The sequence below is a fragment of the Myotis davidii genome, unplaced genomic scaffold, assembly GCF_000327345.1.
Source record: "Myotis davidii unplaced genomic scaffold, ASM32734v1 scaffold125, whole genome shotgun sequence".
Taxonomy (NCBI): Eukaryota; Metazoa; Chordata; class Mammalia; order Chiroptera; family Vespertilionidae; genus Myotis; species Myotis davidii.
The window spans coordinates 5,088,327-5,106,745 of record NW_006299390.1 but is presented as its reverse complement, the minus strand read 5'-3'; the positions used below and the strand labels follow the sequence as shown (position 1 = coordinate 5,106,745).

The window sequence follows — 18,419 nt, the reverse complement described above, 5'->3', positions numbered from 1 at the left end:
ATAAAAGTGTTTAACTGCTTCTTGGATGTATTGGGTAGGACTGGAATAAGATCTTAATTGGGTATTCTTGAAATGCTTTTACAAAAAAAAATAATTTTAGAATCCTTAATTTTTTTTAAAAAAAGAGTCCTTATTTATTCTATGTACTACGATAGGGGTACAGCCAGGAGGGACAAAGAGACAAGACTTCTCAGTTCTACAAAGAGAAAGAGTTGTGCAATCATTTCACAGAGGTGGTACTTGGGCTAAGACTTCAGAAAAGTAATTTGTTTTCAGGCAGAGAGATGGGAAAGGAATTCCTGGTAGAAACTGGCAAGACAGGGCATAGGGTTGTCTAACATCCCAGGTATTCTGAGAGCTGTGAATGGAGTGGACACAGACAGAGAGAGGGTTGTGAGGTGGGATATCTTAAACACCAGAGACGCAGGCAGCCGCATCATCAAGCAGCTTCTATCAGGAGTGTGGACTTCATTCTGCAGCAAACGGGACACCAGTATAGATGAAAAGAGAAGTGATGTGTTCAGACTTATGCCTTGAAAAGAGTTCTCTAGCATCAATGAGAATGATTAGAGAGGGTAAGAATAGAGGAAAGGTGAACAGTTAGAGGTCATTTATAGTAGTGTAAGCAACAAGTCCTGAGGTTGTGAATCCAATAGGAGGAGGGAGGATGGAAAGGAGACATCAGTACCAGAGATATCAAGGCAATAGAACCTATAGGACTGATGGAATTTGGAGGGGGTAAAGGGGAAAATTTTAGGTTGAGTCCCAAATTTTCAGCTTAGAGGACTTGGGGGTTCCTAGTGTCATTTATAGATTCAGTGGACTGTTGAAGGTGGAGCAGGTTTTAGAGGAAAGAGACTAGTTTATTCTTAGACATGAACCCTGTTGAACTCCTGTCAGTGTAGATACTGATGGACACTTGGGCTAGACCTCAGGGGAAGGATGGGCTGATTTAGAAACAGATTTAGAAATCTTAAACCATAGGAGAAGCCTGGGGATAAATAAGCTGTCTGGGGGGATGTGTCATTGAGAGGAGAGAAAAGGGGGTGAAGACAGAAGAAGCAGGTGTAGCAGATTCAGCAAAATCAAGTATTACCTTTGTTTTAGAAGGAAGCTGTCCAGAGAGATAATGCTGGGGTTGCAATGGTTATTCCATAGCTATTTGTTTCATGATGAATAAGTAGATGAATGAGTGGGTAAATGATTGAGCGAGAAGTAAGGGCCACCCCGGGCTGAAGAGTATAAATAGTAAAGGTCAAAATTGGGAAGACAACACTACAAATTCTCACGCAGACAGAAACTAAAGCCGTGAGAGTGAAGGAGACCCCAAGGGAACAGGGTAAAGTGAGAAAATACGGACTTAGAAGTGAACCCTGATCTCATTAAAGAGGTAGCCTCGGCAGGTTCTCCGTGCTCCTCCGTGAAACATTAGTCATCATTAGTCAGAACAGCCCGTCAGCAGGCGCTGCGGCTGGAGTTACAATTTGACCTTCATCCATAAGGAAGGAAGATAATGTTCCAGTTCCCCCTCATGTGGGAGGTGGATGAGGACAGAGGAGGCACGAAATGTCAACTGTGATGAAGTGCCAGATTGAGTAGGCGCTGAGTGCCAGCTGTGGCGAGGCGCCTTTTGGGCTGTAATCCACTGGTTCTCACCATCAATCACAGTTCTCGACTGGTTAATTCTATTAGGAAAATGTCTCGATGCAGCCTACCCAGTCCCCAGAAAGCTGTGTGTAGAATCCACGGTGACAATGAGCCTCACAGAACCAATGTGGCTTCAGGAAGCAAACCAGCTTTTCAAACCCCATTTACCTTTAAAGAGTCAGTGAGGTTGCTAGAAACCTGAAAGCCTGCATTATTTTTTTTTTGGAGGCTTTTTTTTTTTCAAGTGGCTTAAAGAGAATGGGAAATTACTCAAAACTAAGCTGACAACTTAATGGAAATCAGTTCAACTGAAAAATATTTACTGTGGGGTCACCAAGAGTTAATTGTCGACAATAAAGTTAGTTCTGCCAGTGCAAAATGTGGTCCCTGCCTTCACTAATTTTCTGAAGATTCAAACCCAAACAAAGCATGTTTTGTTTTGTTGTTTTTAGCTTAGAGGTCAGCTAGTGGGAAGGGAGTTTAAGAGCAGATTTACTACTCCCTTCGCTGAAAGATTTACATCACTTCTGATGCTCTTACTCCCCTAGTGGTTAAGTAATCAGCTCTATGAGACACTCTGTCTACATCTGTAAAAGGAAGAGTGGAGTGACTGGAAGGTCCTCTCTGGCTGCAAAATACAAGCAACTTATACATGTATTAGTGCCCAAGCAAGGCATATTGCTGACAGCCCAGGAGACTTCCCTTCATTCTGTCATTGATAAAATAAGATAGTTCAATGACATTTGGGAAAACTTTAGCATTATGTAGAGCTTTGTTCTCTGCCCAGCACATCTGGCTCCTTCAGTCCCAGATGTGTGTCTGTCCTGTCCTTACGATTATCCAGTTCTTATGTAGGACTTCACAGGGTCTCTAATTAAGAGGTAACTTTTTGTCCTAGCTGGTTTTGCTCAGTGGATAGAGCGTCAGCCTGCAGACTGAAGGGTCCCAGGTTTGATTCCGGTTGAGGGCACATGCTTGGGTTGCAGGCTTGATCCCCAGTAGGGAGCATGAAGGAAGCAGCTGATCAATAATTCTCTCTCATCATTGATGTTTCTGTCTCTATATATATATATAATTTTCTTCCTAAGTAGAAATGCATCTTAGAATGATGTCCCTTCTGGCGATGTCTCTAAGGAACAAGTAAATACATAATAGGTCATGATGCACTTAATAACTCATCCTCTACCACTACAGCTCCCAGTGTCATGGGCCAAGTGGTCACTGCTGCTGGCCATTTCTGTTCCACTGGATGTAAAATCAACAAACAACACCAAATAGATATCGCAAGTCTATATGCTGATCTGAAAGATTTTAAGACAAGATCGTAGCAATTATCTAGTCTGCTAATTGCATAATAACCTGTCATCCTGCTATGACACACTGTTTGTGGGAAATGAACTCTAGACTTGGAATCAGAGAGGATGTGGGCTGATTGCTGGTTCTGCCACCTCGCTCTTGCATGCCTATAGGCAGGACACTGCTGGAACCTCCGTTTCTTCTGCAAGACATGTGTGATCATCCCTTCCTGTGTCCTCAGAGATTTCATATGACACTATACCCCAAATGCCATTAAAATGATAAACTGCTAAATAAGTGTGAAATTTTTCTCAGAGAGAAATTAAAATTCTGAGTATTGGTAAAAATGCATTTTGACATTTCTTTTAGACAACAAATATTTAGTGAGCATTTGCTTTATACTGGGTACTGTATTAGGAGTTGGAGGATCCATAATGAACAAAAATATAGATCAACACCTGTCATCAGGGAACTTTTAGACTCATGGGGAAGAGTCATCAAAGGAAGTTGTCCCTTTACCATAGTGACTTCAGCCGCTCAAATGAGGGGGAAGAGGAGGGTTGAGGAAAGGTTTGTGGAGCAGTCAGAGCCTCTGGTCATGGGATTTGGTTTAGAGAGTCCAGGATGCCTTCCCTGAAGAAGTGACACCGGGACCAAGATCTAAATAATAGATAGGACTTAACCAGGGGATGAGGGCAGGGACGCAGGTTCAAAGACCTTATGGTGAGAGGGATCCTTGAGGGTGGAGGGACTGAAATAAGGTCCCTGACCTAGAGTAGGTAAATAAAGCAAAGCAGGAAGAGTCCAGAGCAAGGTGAGATTGGAAGATGGGTGTGAGGCAGAGTAAGGATCTATACAGGATTTCCCCAGGCATTTGGGAAGCTGATTACAGGGTTTTAAGTATAGGAGCAACATGATCAGATTTTTGCTTGGAAAGGATTATTGTGACTGCAGTGTGAGGAACAGATGCAAGCAGATGTAGGCAGACTGATTGCAGTGGTTAAGGCGGGACCTGGTGGTAGTTTGGACTCAGGTGCATCGTTGGAGATAAGAATTGAGGGATAGCTAAGAAGCGAAAACCACAAGACACTAAGTAAATTTGAACTGCAAGTCATTGAGATATAGTTAATATTATGCTTATTCTCGGACTCAGCAGTTCAACTCATATCCCAGAGTAAAGGGTAAAATGTTCCTCATTGAGACAATATGACAGATGAATTACACCTTTGTCCCCACTTGATTTAATGACTTTATTTTTTCCTCCAAGGCCTTCTCCTATTTGTTGTATTGAGGTATAAATGAGAAAAATTGTACATTGTGGTGACTTGATGAGCATATACATTGTGGAAGGATTTCTTCCTCCTGGTTCATGAACACATCCATAGTCACATAACTGAAATTTGCTTAAAGAATAAAACAGATATTCTCACACACACACACCTCCCTCCGCCCCCCAGGGAATTACACTGTCTCAACATGGAGGCTGTGCTCAGGCACTGACAGTACTGCACGCTTGTCTGTCTTTGACTTTTTTTATATTTTCCAGGTAATAGTGTGACTTTCATTTTTCACGTATCAGAGAGAGAAAAAACTAGCGTGTTTACTTGAAACATAGCAGAATGACAAAACTAGTGCCTATTGTAGCCGCTGTGCCCGTGCAGATTACCCCAGTCTTATTCATAACATTAATAATTGGAGAATTCTCCCATCAACCGGAGATGCTCCACATGCCGTGCATTTCAAAAGGTCACATCTGTAGAAGAATTTATTATATTTCATTAAAGATGTCTCACTCAGCACTAAGACGAAGAAAAAAACATAGTCTCCACTTCAAGGCAGCGTGGCACATACATGGCTCACATGCCTCCCTCTGTCCTCCCACTTCCATGTCTGAGAGGTTAATTGATGAAGACACGGTTCCCTGCTGAGCCTTCTGAGAATTCTCCCAAACACAAACTCCAGTCAGCCAGTGGATTAGAGCTGATATGAGAGTTAAAACTCTCCATTTTAACACCATGTAAATCCTTCGTTCCCCAGAATAACCACTTTAAGTGCATATTTATTTAGGTTTTCCTCCCACCACAAATATGGTTTGCCTGTTCAGCCACTTGGTATCTTCTGAGCCGGCCGAGTTCACAGGCAGTTGTGGACGTTTCCAGCAAGCTGAGCCCTGCCCTTGAGCACCATAGTCTCTTGTCTCTGCCTGAGAACTTTCTCTGGCACTACCCGTGCTTCCTCAGCCTCAAGCAAGGACAACCCAGAAATGTGGGAGCGTTAACACTCTGGGAGAGCAATACTCAGTGAGCAGCAATCCTTATCCCCTGGGAGAGGAGAGTCAGAGGACACGTGCCTGGCCTCACCATGCCTCGGTAGGAAGGCTCTGGCGTGTGTTCCCCATGGTTTCCCAGAGGATCCACAGCGGGCTGAGTCCCAGGTGCTCCCAGTGATTATCTGCTCAGTAGAGTATTTCACTTCCCAGATTCACTCTCATTCTTCGTTTGTGCTCCCTATGGCCGTGATGGGGAACCTTCTGAGCTTGGCATGTCAGCATTTTGAAAAACCCTAACTTAACTCTGGTGCCGTGTCACATACAGAAATTTTTTGATATTTGCAACCATAGTAAAACAAAGACTTATATTTTTAATATTTATTTTATATATTTCAATGCCATTTAACAAAGAAAAATCAACCAAAAAAATGAGTTCGCGTCTCACCTCTGACACGCGTGTCATAGGTTCACCATCACTGCCCTATGGTCCCCCAGGTCTCATCTCAGGATCTGCTTGTGGGAGAACCCACAACTGAAATGGCATCTTTTATGTTGTGTAAAAAGTTGATTTCCAAACTGCAGTCAATGATGTTCCCTCTGGTGACCCAACAGCTGAGATGTGGGCTTGCTCTTCATTCCACAGCAGACCCATTGAAACTGTCCTTCCTTCCTCTCTAGGAAGGCCCACAGGAGAACCTGGGAAATCTGAAACCCGGGGGGGGGGGGGGCGGGGGGGGACAGAAATTCACGAACTCAATTACACCAAGATTCCCACCACAAAGCAAACACGTTTATTTTTATCTCTGGCTTGTGATTTTGATTATTGAAAAATACATTGGAAGGGCAATCCTATGCTGATATTTACACTTTCGCTCCCCTATGTGATGCTCATCGGGGAAGCCAGAACCTTCAATGAAGATTTATTACTTCAAACCGTAGCTGGTTAAGTTAGCCAAAACAGCAAATAAACACGTACCAGCTCTGCCTATATTTCAGTCCTTCGTTTATAAAAAATATATATGGCATATAGAAAAATAGAGATACAATTATTCTTTACATTAACAGATTATGCTACTAAGAAGTTCTCTTTAAAATGACATCTGGCCAAAGAATCTCCTATATGCTTTCTGGCAACATCCCAGGAAAGTGCCAAGAAGACATGAAAAGGAAAATGTCATGGATTTGCAAATTGTAGCAATTAGACTTAGGGACTGCTGTATACGGCAGTGAGAGGTGTGTTTAACCTCCTCCTCACTAAATAATTGGTCACTTTTGTTCATGACTACCGTCTTTCAACGAATTCTGAAATCTCAGAAACCAGACCACAGCATAGCAGAAAATGGAGAGGAGATGGTGGTGACAAATTGTCCCCTGGGCAAGTGATGCAATTACGTTGAGCATCATGGATGGAGGCAGAGCTATAAGAAAGAAGCCTTGGGGGAAAGTATGTAGAAACCATTTCAAATTTTTTACAACAAGAATTGTTATCCCCAAAACAAACAAACATAATCAGGAAGTTGTTTTAAGAGAAGATCTCCCCACTGTCCAGCAAAGCTATGTGACACCTTTGCCATTGGATGTCTGGCTGTAAGCTGTATACATGGCACTCACTGTTGTGTGAAAGCCAACCTGGGTATTATTATTTTTTTAAATATATTTTCATTGATTTCAGAGAGGAACAGAGATAGAAACATCCATGATGAGAGAGAATCATGGATTGGCTGCCTCCAGCAAGTTTCCCACTGGGGATTGAGCCCACAACCCAGGCATGTGCCCTTGACCGGAATCAAACCTGGGACCTTTGAGTTTGCAAGCCGACGCCCTATCCACTCAGCCAAACCGGCTAGGGCAACATGGGTATTATTTCACACATCACTCCAATGGGCCATTACGGAGGCCAGGAGCCTGGCTTGGATAAATCTTCCCATTTTATATGAATGAAAAAAAATTTAAGGCCAGCATAGAGCCTATAATAAAATAGGTAAGCATGTAAGAAAGGAACAAGTACAATTAGCCTTGAAGATTAGGAGGAAGAGAATGGTTGTGAAACAGATATACTGCAGGGGGAAGAAAAAAAACCTGAGAAAACATGCTTGGAATCCTCAGAGGTGAGAAGATGTAACATTTAAAAAAAACAGAAGTGAGCAGAGCAGCCTGAAAAGCAAAAACCAGGCAAAGTGAAGCTTGATGAAGTAGAAAAGGCCATAATAAACAAACCTGGGGGTTTGGGGTTACCTCAGAAAATGAAAATGTTCATTGGAATCAGTAAAAAGTAAAACTAATACAGCCAGAAACTAACGATACAGAGGTCAAGTTGAGGAGTTCTGCAGTTACAGAGCAGCAGGTCTCAAGCTTTATTCATCTCAACAGCAGTCACAGGCAGGACACAATCCCACCAGTGAAGCTGTTGGTTCTTCATGGGGCATCTCAAATGCGAGGACAAACTGGGGGTGGGAGTGCTGCCCGAGTTAGTAGAGGCGGGGAAAGGAAATGATGTGTGAACCAAGAGCTTGGACTATAACCCTTGGGCAGAGAGGGAGAGGCATGGCTCGCTTGTGGTAAATATTCTGATGGTTGAAGAAATGAAAAGGTTAAAGAAATGAACGCGAGAAACTGAAAAAAAGAAGCAGTCAAGATGAAATCTACAAATAATAGAATATGCTTTGAGCAGTACTTCTCACCTGTGCACGTGACCCTCCTGGGATCTGGTTAAATGACAGATCTGATTCAGTGGGTCTGGGCTCTGGGATTCGGGATTTCTATCAAGCTCCCAGGTAAAGTCCCACCCTGCCTTTTAGTCCCCAACATGGATGTGCCCCAGCCTCTTGATAAGGACTTAGATGCTCTTCTCTTTCCATTAAGATTAACTTCTACCCAAGGGTCCCAGGTTCAATTCTGGTCATGGGCACCAGAAACAAAAAAAAAAGATTAACTTCTTCCCTTATGTCTTAAATGCCATCTTCTCTTGTCTCGTGAAATAATTTCAGCAAGTATCCCTTTTCCTCCTGAATCTTTAGACACTGTCTTTGTTCAGGAACCTTCTCATCTGAATGTAAGCATGCTTATACCAAAAGAAAGCTTCCCCTCATGGGGTTTATACCATACCCCACATCACCACTATGACATTGTCTTTTCAACCTGATAGCCATTTCTCAGTTCTACTTTTTCACCTCCCATTCATTCAAACCCACTGAAATCTGAGTTCTGCATCTGTTGTGTCAATTAAACTACTTTCACTGAGGCCACTGGTGACCCTGCTGTTGGACGCACCACTGAAAGCCTTGTTTTGTGAATATATTCCTTTACTGCTTCTTGAACCTTTCTCTTTACTTGGCTCTCTGTTACTTCTCAGACGCTTCCTTCTTCTGCACATCCTAAGGCGTTCTCTTTTCATGCTTCACAACTTTGTTTCATTATTTTAAGTTTAACCTGACTTTTTAGACCTCTAACCTGATACCTCTACTGACTACCAGATAATAGAGCCAACTACTACGTAACGGAAACCCAACTCACCGTGGTTCAAACTTCAAACTACATTTGAGCCCAGGCTCCCCAAAAGCACCTCAGAGTTATTTCTCCCATAACCTAACTTGCTAGATTTCACTCTGGGAATCCTCTTTCCTGTATTTCTTACTTCAGCTAATGACACCACCATCTATCCACGTGCTAAGACAGAAGTCTTCATAGATTTTACCTTCGCCATGATACTACTCTTCCACCCCCAGCAATCACCCTGCCTCATCAGCTTTCCTAAGTCTCTTGTGAGTTGGTCTCTTCTACTCTCCACGACCTTCACTACTATTATTAGTTCATTCAAATGAGTCTATTAAAGTATCTACTGTGTCAGCATTGTGCTAAGTACTGGGAGTACATTGTGAACAAGTAGAAATGATCCCTCCCCAAATAGGATTTATACTCTAGTTGGGGAGATGGCCATTAAATTAATGATTTCACAAATGTGATTATGTATATGATTTCATAAATATAATTACAAATAGTGATGGGTGCCATATAAAGAAAAATACGGAATGCAATGAAAAATTATAATAGAGAACTTTGAATTAGTGAAAGATCAAGGACATCTTTCCTGAGTAGTTTTCAGAGGACACGTACAGAAGGAGTTAGAGATAGCTGTGTGAAGAGTGACAAAGGGAGGGCAAGTAAAATGAACTTGTGCAAAGGCCCTGTGGTTACAAAGCCTGACTTAGGGAACTTGAGTGAGTAAAGAAGAGTAACCCATGAGGTGTCTTGGGAATAAGTAATTGGGAGGGAACAATATTTGGGAGGGACGTTTATGTAGGGACATACAGGTTTTGTGTTCTATACTAAATGGAGTGGGAATCTATAAAGGATTTTAAGCATGATCAGATTCTATGACATCAGCAAATTTGCTGTTGCTCTGTTTATGCAAGAAATGGGGGGAGGGGATTACAATGATGGCTGTGGAGATGGAGAGAAGTGGATTTGAATAGGTTTTGGAAATAGAATACAAAGAATTTGGTGATAAGGAAGTTAGAGAAGGGGGATTTTAAGAATGGCTTTCATGTTCCTGTCTTAAAAACTTGAAGGAGCAAATGAAATCTATTGAAATAGGGACCAAAGAAGAAAAGATTTGGGAGGAAAGGTCAAAGGTTTCACTTTTGCTGTAATTCACGGTGCTTGGGAGACACTCACAACTCAATAAATATTCATTTAATATTGATGAAAAGTACCAAAACAAACATCTAACCTGTCATAAACTACGTAAAGATGTTTCTATGCCTGGCCAGTGTGGCTCAGGAGGTCACTGGTTCAATTCCCAGTCAGGACACACGCTCCAGTTGCAAACTTGATCCCCAGTAGGGGACATGTGGGAGGCAGCCGATCAATGATTCCCTCTCTTCATTGATGTTTCTATCTCTCTCTCTCCCTCTCTCTCCCTAAACCATTTTTTTAAATATATTTCTAGATATTTTTCCCAAAATAAAAAAAATACTTCATCATTCATCATTATACATTTATCATTATAAAAAAAAGATTACTCTCAGAATTGGAATTTTTATTTGCAAGCACTGATACCTTCTACATTTTCTTTGCCAACTGTTCACAGAGTGTCCTAAACATACAGAGCATTTCTCTCTTGGGGCCATAAAAAGGGGGCCTTTGTAGTTGTTAATATTTCCTGCAAACCTCAATCGGAGTTTTAGCCTCCCTGACACAGTTCTTCCAGTCCATTCCTTTACTCCTGTTCAAGCCCTCCACCGGGCCTGCTTCAGTTATCAGAGGACCACATGTGTAGGCTTATCCTTTCTACATGCTCATCTGGATTACTTGAAATTGTCTGATTATTCTGTCCACCAGGAACAAAGCGAGGGGAAAATGGCCATTTGAAAACACTTGGTAGTGTCTGTAAGAAAAACACTTCTATTTTAAAGATGCAGAAAGAACCATTGTTAAAGCATTGCCGAGAAAGCCACATAAAAACAGATTCTCCAGGCCAAAATGGCAGCCAGTTTCACATTTTCTTTGCAAATTGACTATTGTGCCTGGTGGAAGCGTGGTGAGGGGAGGTTTGGGGACCACCAGCAGTGGATCTGCCACGCTGGTTTCATGGAAGGTTGGTTCTTGGCCCAGGTCAGGTTCATTAAGAAGAATTGCCCTTTTACTGATTTCAAAGAGCTTAAACAAATTGTCTAAAGGAACTGCAGGGTTTAGCCCAGTTAATGAATTTGAATCAGAAATACATGAATCAGTCAAAAACCAGAAAAAAGTTAATAACATTGAATTAGTTTTAATGGAAATTAATTTATTACCCTGCTGGCTTACATTTACCAAAGGCTGAATTTTTTATGGAAAATTTGCCAGGCTGTGGGAAAATGGGAGGATCTTTAACATAAAGATTAACCGTGTTAGTGGTATTTTTCTCCTTCAAATTAGCCCTAACGGGAGATTCTAAAATGCTGGGGCTTTATTCCCCTTTGGAAAACTTTAAAATTAAATTTAAAAAAAATTTTCCTCTATTGGAAGAGTTTCTGACAATCCCTGAAATACTTTTAGAAATGTAGTAGGAGCAGGAGTTTCCTTTTTTGCTTACAATCTTTTATAAGGAAGAATAACTTCAGAGGTGGACATCTGTGTGGATGTGCCGGAGAGTGTCCTAAACTCCCACAAGATCCCATGGGGACGGTGAAAAAAGTCTCTCTCACTTTCTCCAGTTTCTCTCACACTCATATGATATGCACGTACTCCTGTTCCCCTTTCTTCTTTGTCCTTTTCTTTTTTATTGTTTTATATTTTAATCGTAGTAAAATATGCAGAACATAAAATGCACATATTAGCCATATATATAAGTACATTCACATTGTTTTGTCTTCCTTCTTTTTTAAGCAAAACAGAACACAGCTTTCAATAACCCAGGTTGTGGACATCTTCAGTGAAATGTCTTTATTTCATAACGGTTCCTACTCCTTTTCTGTTACTTCAAGAAAAAGAGTAGAAAGCGTTTCCCCTGCATCTCTATCCTTTTTAGTAGTAGTTGTAGAATGCCTTCTAAAATACTTGAAACTGTAATGATAATCTTCAAAACCAGAGTCATCGGTTGTAGCAAATACTTCAGGTAAAGAAGAGACCATTTCACATTCTGCAAATGGGAGGTCAGTATATCAAGATGTTACCAGAGAATGAAACTCCCTTGTCGCTCATGGGAGCAAGGTGGAGGATTTGGGGGCACCACCGAAATAAGCGTTTTCAGAAGTCCCCATGGAGGATGGGCTGTGGAAGATTTTATTGGCATGGAGTTACATTTCTCAGATTCCAAAGTCCCTGCCCCTTCAGCCAGTCCTGGAAAAGGTACAGCTGGGGTTCCAGAGGAGCCAGAAAGGCCAGTGTCCAGAGCTTCTGTTTCATGTTGCAGTTGGTGTAGTTCAGCATTCAGGCCAGATTAATAAAGCCCATTAGGCCATGAGTGGAACCAACATGGCCATGACCCACATGGGCAGCGGGGAGTGCATCTCCCCTATCGCAGGAGAGCCAGGAACTCTGCTCATCAGAGACGGAAGAGAGAGAGAGTGAACTCACCGTGTTTGGAAGTTTAAATATTCAGGTTTCAAATGCTTGCAGTGACCATGCCCATCCTGGCCACTAATTTGTTCCCAGGTCTATCTATGGCAGACAGGTAGGCATCTTCCCATGTCATTCAGACCTTTACTGGGCATGCGTCTAAATTACCTTGGCCCAGTCCCTTCCCCCATGGATCAGCGGGAACAGACTTGGAGAGGGCTAAATGCAGCTTTTTGACCAAGCTGTACAAATGGCCTGCCTGTATTGTCTGGTTTCCCCTTTCACTCCTTCCCTGTTAAATAATAGCCAGGTTATTACAACAGCATCAAAGTGGAGTATAGAGGCATGTTGAAAGATTTAATTCTGTTTGGGGAAACTCTTAGAAATCTCGAAAAACCACCTTGGTGTTATTCCAAGTTGATCATCATGGGACTCTGAAATTAAATTGCTCTTCATTGCATTTTGATCCCTTATTGGAATCAGACTGCTTTTGAGGAAGTTCATTATTTTGTTGCCTGGTGTAAGTAAATAATAGTAATAAAATTTCTTGCCAAATAACTCACAAAGGCATGCTAGAAAGGGGCTCTCCCTTCAAAGCTACTGTAAATACATTGATATTTTTTCATTTTGGATATGATGTGTCAGAAGAAGTAGATTCTGAAAAGAGCTACTCTGTGGAAAATTCCTCTTGGGATAAAGCAACATTACTGAACAGTCGTCAGCAATTTGAAAATGGGCCTTTGTGAAGTGAGGTCTTAGTTAAAGCTACTGATGAACAGGCAACCAACACAGCCCAACGGTGTGGTTAGCAGAGGGAATGTTCTCGGGTTTCTCTGAAGCAAGATTCCAGACAATCAAACAATGGAAGGGTGTAAGAAAAGGAAATATTAAATATTTTCTGGGTTTTGCTTTGTGTGTTTTTTTTATTTTACTGAATTGAATGAATATTATCTGCGAGAGATATTACTATTGTGTTCTTATTTTCAAATGGTTGCCTGAGACATGGTGTTTTTATTTATTTTTTATATATATTTTTATTGATTTCAGAGAGGAAGGGAATGGGAGAGAGAGATAGAAACATCAATGATGAGAGAATCATCCATCAGCTGCCTCCTGCATGCCCCATACCAGGGATCGAGCCCACAACCCAGGCATGTGCCCTTGACCAGAATCAAACCCGGGACCCTTCCTTCCACAGGCTGACACTCTATCTACTCAGCCAAACCAGCCAGGGCCAGTGTTTTTATTTTTAAATCATTGCCCGGGACATATAAAATGTTACCTGAATAGGTAGTCAGATTTAGCAAATTAGAATACAGAATTTCCAGTTAAATTCATTTCCGATAAAAAATGTTGCCCTAACTGGTTTGGCTCAGTGGATAGAGCGTTGGCCTATGAACTAAAGGGTTCCAGGTTCAATTCTGGTCAAGGGCATGTACCTTGGTTGCAGGCACATCCCCGATGGGGGGTGTGCAGGAGGCAGCTGATTGAAGTTTCTCTCTCATCGAAGTTTCTGACTCTCCATCCCTCTCCCTTCCTCTCTGTAAAAAAATCAATAAAATATATTTTTTTAAAATGTTTATGTACCTCCTATCGCAATATGTCTCATCTATAATAATAAAAGCATAATATGCTAATTAGACCAGATATCCTTCTGGGTGTCCTTCCAGACGAAGCCAGAGCTACAAGGGAATCCCAGGTCCCGGGTGCCAGAGGGAAGCCGATGCCAGCACAGGGGAAGGAAGGCCTACTCTTGCACGAATTTTGTGCATTGGGCCTCTAGTATAGTATATAAGACATAGTTATACTAAAAAATTATTTAGTACCTGAAAATCAAATTTAACTGGGTACTTTATATCTTGCAACCATGTTCTTATAGTTTATTAAAAATTGTATTTAGTTGACATGTAGAACTGAAATTTCAACATTAACTCATTGTTGTTTTCTCCATTTTTAAATACCAGCATTTTTTGTCTATTTGCATTGTGCTGCTGTTTCCCTACCCATCTCACTGTGCTTTTAGGTGCAGAGTTTAAAAATATATTTCAGTTTTATTTTGGGTTCTAAAGAAGATAGATTTTTAGAAATCTAATTCAAGTTTGTGCTTTTTTTATTTTAAATGCTCACTTGAGGGTATGTCTTTATTGGTGAAAGAGAAAGAGAGAGAGAGAGAGAGAGAGGCATCGATGTGAGAAAAAAACATAGAATAGTTGCCTCCCGTACACTCCCAGACCAGGGATGGAACCTGTAACCTAGTATGTGCCCTGCTCTGGAATTAAACCCACTTTTGGTCTATGAGACTATCATACACCAAACTGGCCAGGGCCAATTTTATCCTTTTTTATTTAATGCATCTAAATGTTCTTATTAGCTGCATCCAAATATTATTTTTTCCTTTAATGTTCTGCTCATGTTTCAGTTAGCTTATAACTATACCTCAGGGTCCTCAACTTTTGTTGTCTTAGGAATCAGGATTAATGTCTTTATATTTGTATACACCCCAATCGATGATCAGTATGGAAAACATGGGCCACTATAAAGATGCTTAGAAGTAGGGGAAACAAAGGCCAGAAATAAACTAAAACATAAAGGAGCTATTATTTTATTTTTTAAAAAGTCTTTTTCTCTGAACTTAGTTTTATAAAGAGACTGTTAGCTCTGAAAGGCTTAAGAAGATAACTAGACCCCTCTCCCTGTTTCCTATGAAGATGGGTGGTGAGGAGCCCAAAATTAATTGTCCCAACAAACCAAGCCGATCTTGCTTCTGTGACCTATCTGCAACCAGAATGATTTCAGAAAAAGAAAACCTGCAGAAATAAGGATTTAAAATTTTTTATTTTGTTTAGGAGATTTTAATGTTGATTGGAATATACTCCTAGAGGAGCCATCCCTACAAAAATTATTGCACATTTATAATATATAATAGTTTGACCCACACTATTACAGTATTTCTGTAGCTCTTCCAATGAAGTTGAGCAGAAAATTGAAGTTTAATCATGTAGAAAACTTGACCTTCTGGCTTAATAAGGCCAAATTGAGTATATCCGAAATAAATGTTTTCTATTCATCATAATTTAAATGTTTATAGCATGACTGATACTTCTCCAGAGAAACACGAAGGATCACATAAGTTATTTATATTTAAAGAAATCTATTCTGATTCAATTTCTTACTACCTAAAATTACTTGCTCCATAGCAAGCAGCTTTTTTTTTTTTTTTTTTTTTTTTACAATGACTCAGAAAAAAGCCTCTTCAGCACAACTCAGCATTAGAAGGACTCCAAAAACTGCCATAATGGGCGCGGTGAAGGAGTCCTGGGTCATGCCAATGGCGCGAGGTGAGACGGAATGAAACAGCCTTAAAAGGACTGGAAAGCAAAGTGTCTGTGATGACAGCTGGTCAAATTAAACCTCCCTCTCTCCTCGTCTGATCTTAACCAGTGTCCCCTTAGCCCATTTTTGTTCTGCTAAACCCTGACTGCTAAGGAGGGCTCGGATGATTACACATATTCTGTGGAAGAAATAATCATCTTTTAAGATAATGTCCTAAGTGGAGATGAGAGCTCCATAATAGAGGAACCATTTTCAATACGTCTATATCAAAGTCTAAGAAACTCCCAGCCCAGAACAAATGTAAAATAGTAACACTCAAAATCTGTCGGACCCTCCAGGGAGGTGATAGCACAAAGAAAGTGGAAGAAATAATTGAATGTTTTGGCATTGTGAGGATGTATACATAGTGTCATTTCTCAAAAGAACCATTACTGGCAATTCCATAAAACAGCAAATAAATGTTATCCTTTGCAGAAAATAATGTGTAATTGTCCAATAAATTACAAAACTTTTCACTTTATGTTAGTAGTCAAATTGCTTTGTCATTTTATAGAATGAATCAAAGGTTATTAATGTACTTATTTATCTATAATGTTTACTCTAAGATATTACCAAAAAGGATGTGATTAAATCCTTGTAATTAAATTAATCAAACCAGACTTTGAACAGAATTTTTTTTCATTAGTTGGAAAGAGAGTTAAGAACATACAGAGTATGTGAGAAAGTGAACTAATTCTACCAATCTCCTTAGTAAGATGGCTATTACACTTTAATTTTAAATTTAACTCTGGCCTTGGCCAGGTGGCTCAGTTGATTGGAGCATCATCCCATACACTTAATGGATGCTGCTTCAATTGCCAGTCAGGGCATATACCTAGTTATGGGTTTGGTCCCCAGTCAGGTGAGTAGGAGAGGCAATCAATTGATGTTTCTCTCTCACATCAATGTTTTTCTCTCTCCCTTCCTCTCTCTCTAAAATTAATAAAAACATATCGTCAGGTAAGGATTGAAAATAAATAAATAAATAAATCCAAGGAAAGCTAAGAGACATGGTGGATTATTAACTTTCACTCTTTTCATAAAATGAAGCATAAGTTCTTCACAACAATGCATTGAGATGCAATTAGCAGTATTTATGTATTGCCTGCATTGGATTACTTCTGCATCTAGATAATTACATGTTCAGATTTCTGTAGGCATTTCCTATAAATGGGTTATAGTTTTCAAATATTCCCATTTTGTACAATTCCAAGTTTTATGATAACATACTATATGTACGTGACATAGTTTTAGTATGTCATTTATTATTGGGCATTTTATCATTTGCCACCTAACATTACAGTGATGAACTTTTTTGAAAGAAGGAAGATATGATATGAAAAGAAAGTACTTTTGTACATAGATTATGTTTTGGCTTGCTAGGGCCAATATATAGCCACCTTCTCCACCACTACTTCCATTATGTTTTTACTACCATTTTTTTAAACTAATACCATATGATAAAATAATAATGAAGGAAAAAAGAAAAGGGAATTAATCTGTCCTTTACTTTTAATTACCTTAATGGTCGTTTGGATCACAGAGTCAGTCCAATTGCCATACAAATTGTGGTAATAGAAAGGACTCAATAAGTTGAAAAAAAGATGGCTTTGATGTTACATGGCTGAGTCAATTAACAAACACTTTGAGCTGCTTCTTCATGCAGAACATTGTGCTCACACTAAGGTGTTAGGATAATAAAATAGATATCTGCTCTAGAGAAGATCTCAGTGGGAGAACAGTCAGTCCTATAAAAGTTAGAATTTTTTGTGGTTATTATTGTTTGCTGTTAACTAATTTAAAGTGACTCACAGTTATTTTAATATCATGCCACCCATAAGTGGTAGTAGGGTATATTTTCAAAGTTCAAATATTGTTTTCTTTATTACAGGTTTCTTTTCTCCATGGAAATCTCCAAAGCCTGTAAGTTGGAATTATTATGCTTCTTCCTTTATTTCTAGTTATTATTATAATCCCATTAAACAAGAGTTGGTGATTGGGTGACCTCAAAATCTCTTCGACTTCAGAGATTCTGTGATGTCAAAACAAATCTTCTGTGTCCTTATGTCCTGTATTTGCCCAACAAATATAAATATTTCATCTTATTTTCCTGTAAAGGCATTGCTGCCTGTGTTTTAATAAGTATACTTCAAAATGAGCATAAATAGTATTCATTGCAGTGTACTGAAAGTACCTTAGAAACCTGCCCTCCCCCCACCCACCCCGTCAGAAATACTATCATCTTGATAATATGGAATTTTTAGAAACAATGCATATTACAGGCCCAAGATCTTGACCTGCAAATTAAATTGGTTCCAGAAGAAATTTAGCTCTGTATATATTTCTATATTTATATTTACATTTTAATGTACACAGAGCTAAGTGTGTGTGTGTGAGACCAAACCTGGCAATCACTCAAAGGCGTACTTCTGAATCTTCTTCAGACACTGGTGATCTATCATGCCAGTGTAGAAGGCTGATGGACTCAGTAATCTTTGTGTAAGGCTTGGTTAACAAGTTGACTTTGCAATTAGAAATTATCTTTATTTGCTATTAGATTGAAACTAGTAATTGTCCAAGTCCCAAAAGCTTGGACTGGCTTTCCGGGATCCCGTTATGTGTTAGAATACCCTGACTGGAATGTGTAAAACCCAGGACTAGAAGAGCGCTATAGCAAAGTGATTTGTGTCCAAAAACACTCAGGGTATCACATCCTCTACCTACTTCTTCTCTTTCCTCTGACAGTAATCAACGCTGAAGAAAGTGCCCCTAGTGTGGCCAGTGAGTAGGGAATTCT

General features: G+C 40.1%; 1 protein-coding gene across 3 annotated transcripts in view; it reads left to right on the top strand.

Annotated features, from left to right (window-relative positions):
* The window catches only part of MAGI2 (membrane associated guanylate kinase, WW and PDZ domain containing 2), a 1,072,297-nt gene that overhangs the window by 985,678 nt on the left and 68,200 nt on the right, over positions 1–18,419 (top strand). For all 3 annotated transcript variants that reach the window (XM_015571231.1, XM_015571230.1, XM_015571232.1), the window contains one exon: positions 17,514–17,545. In XM_015571231.1, the coding sequence (XP_015426717.1) occupies positions 17,514–17,545 (32 nt within the window). The remainder of the gene's footprint in view (positions 1–17,513; positions 17,546–18,419) is intronic.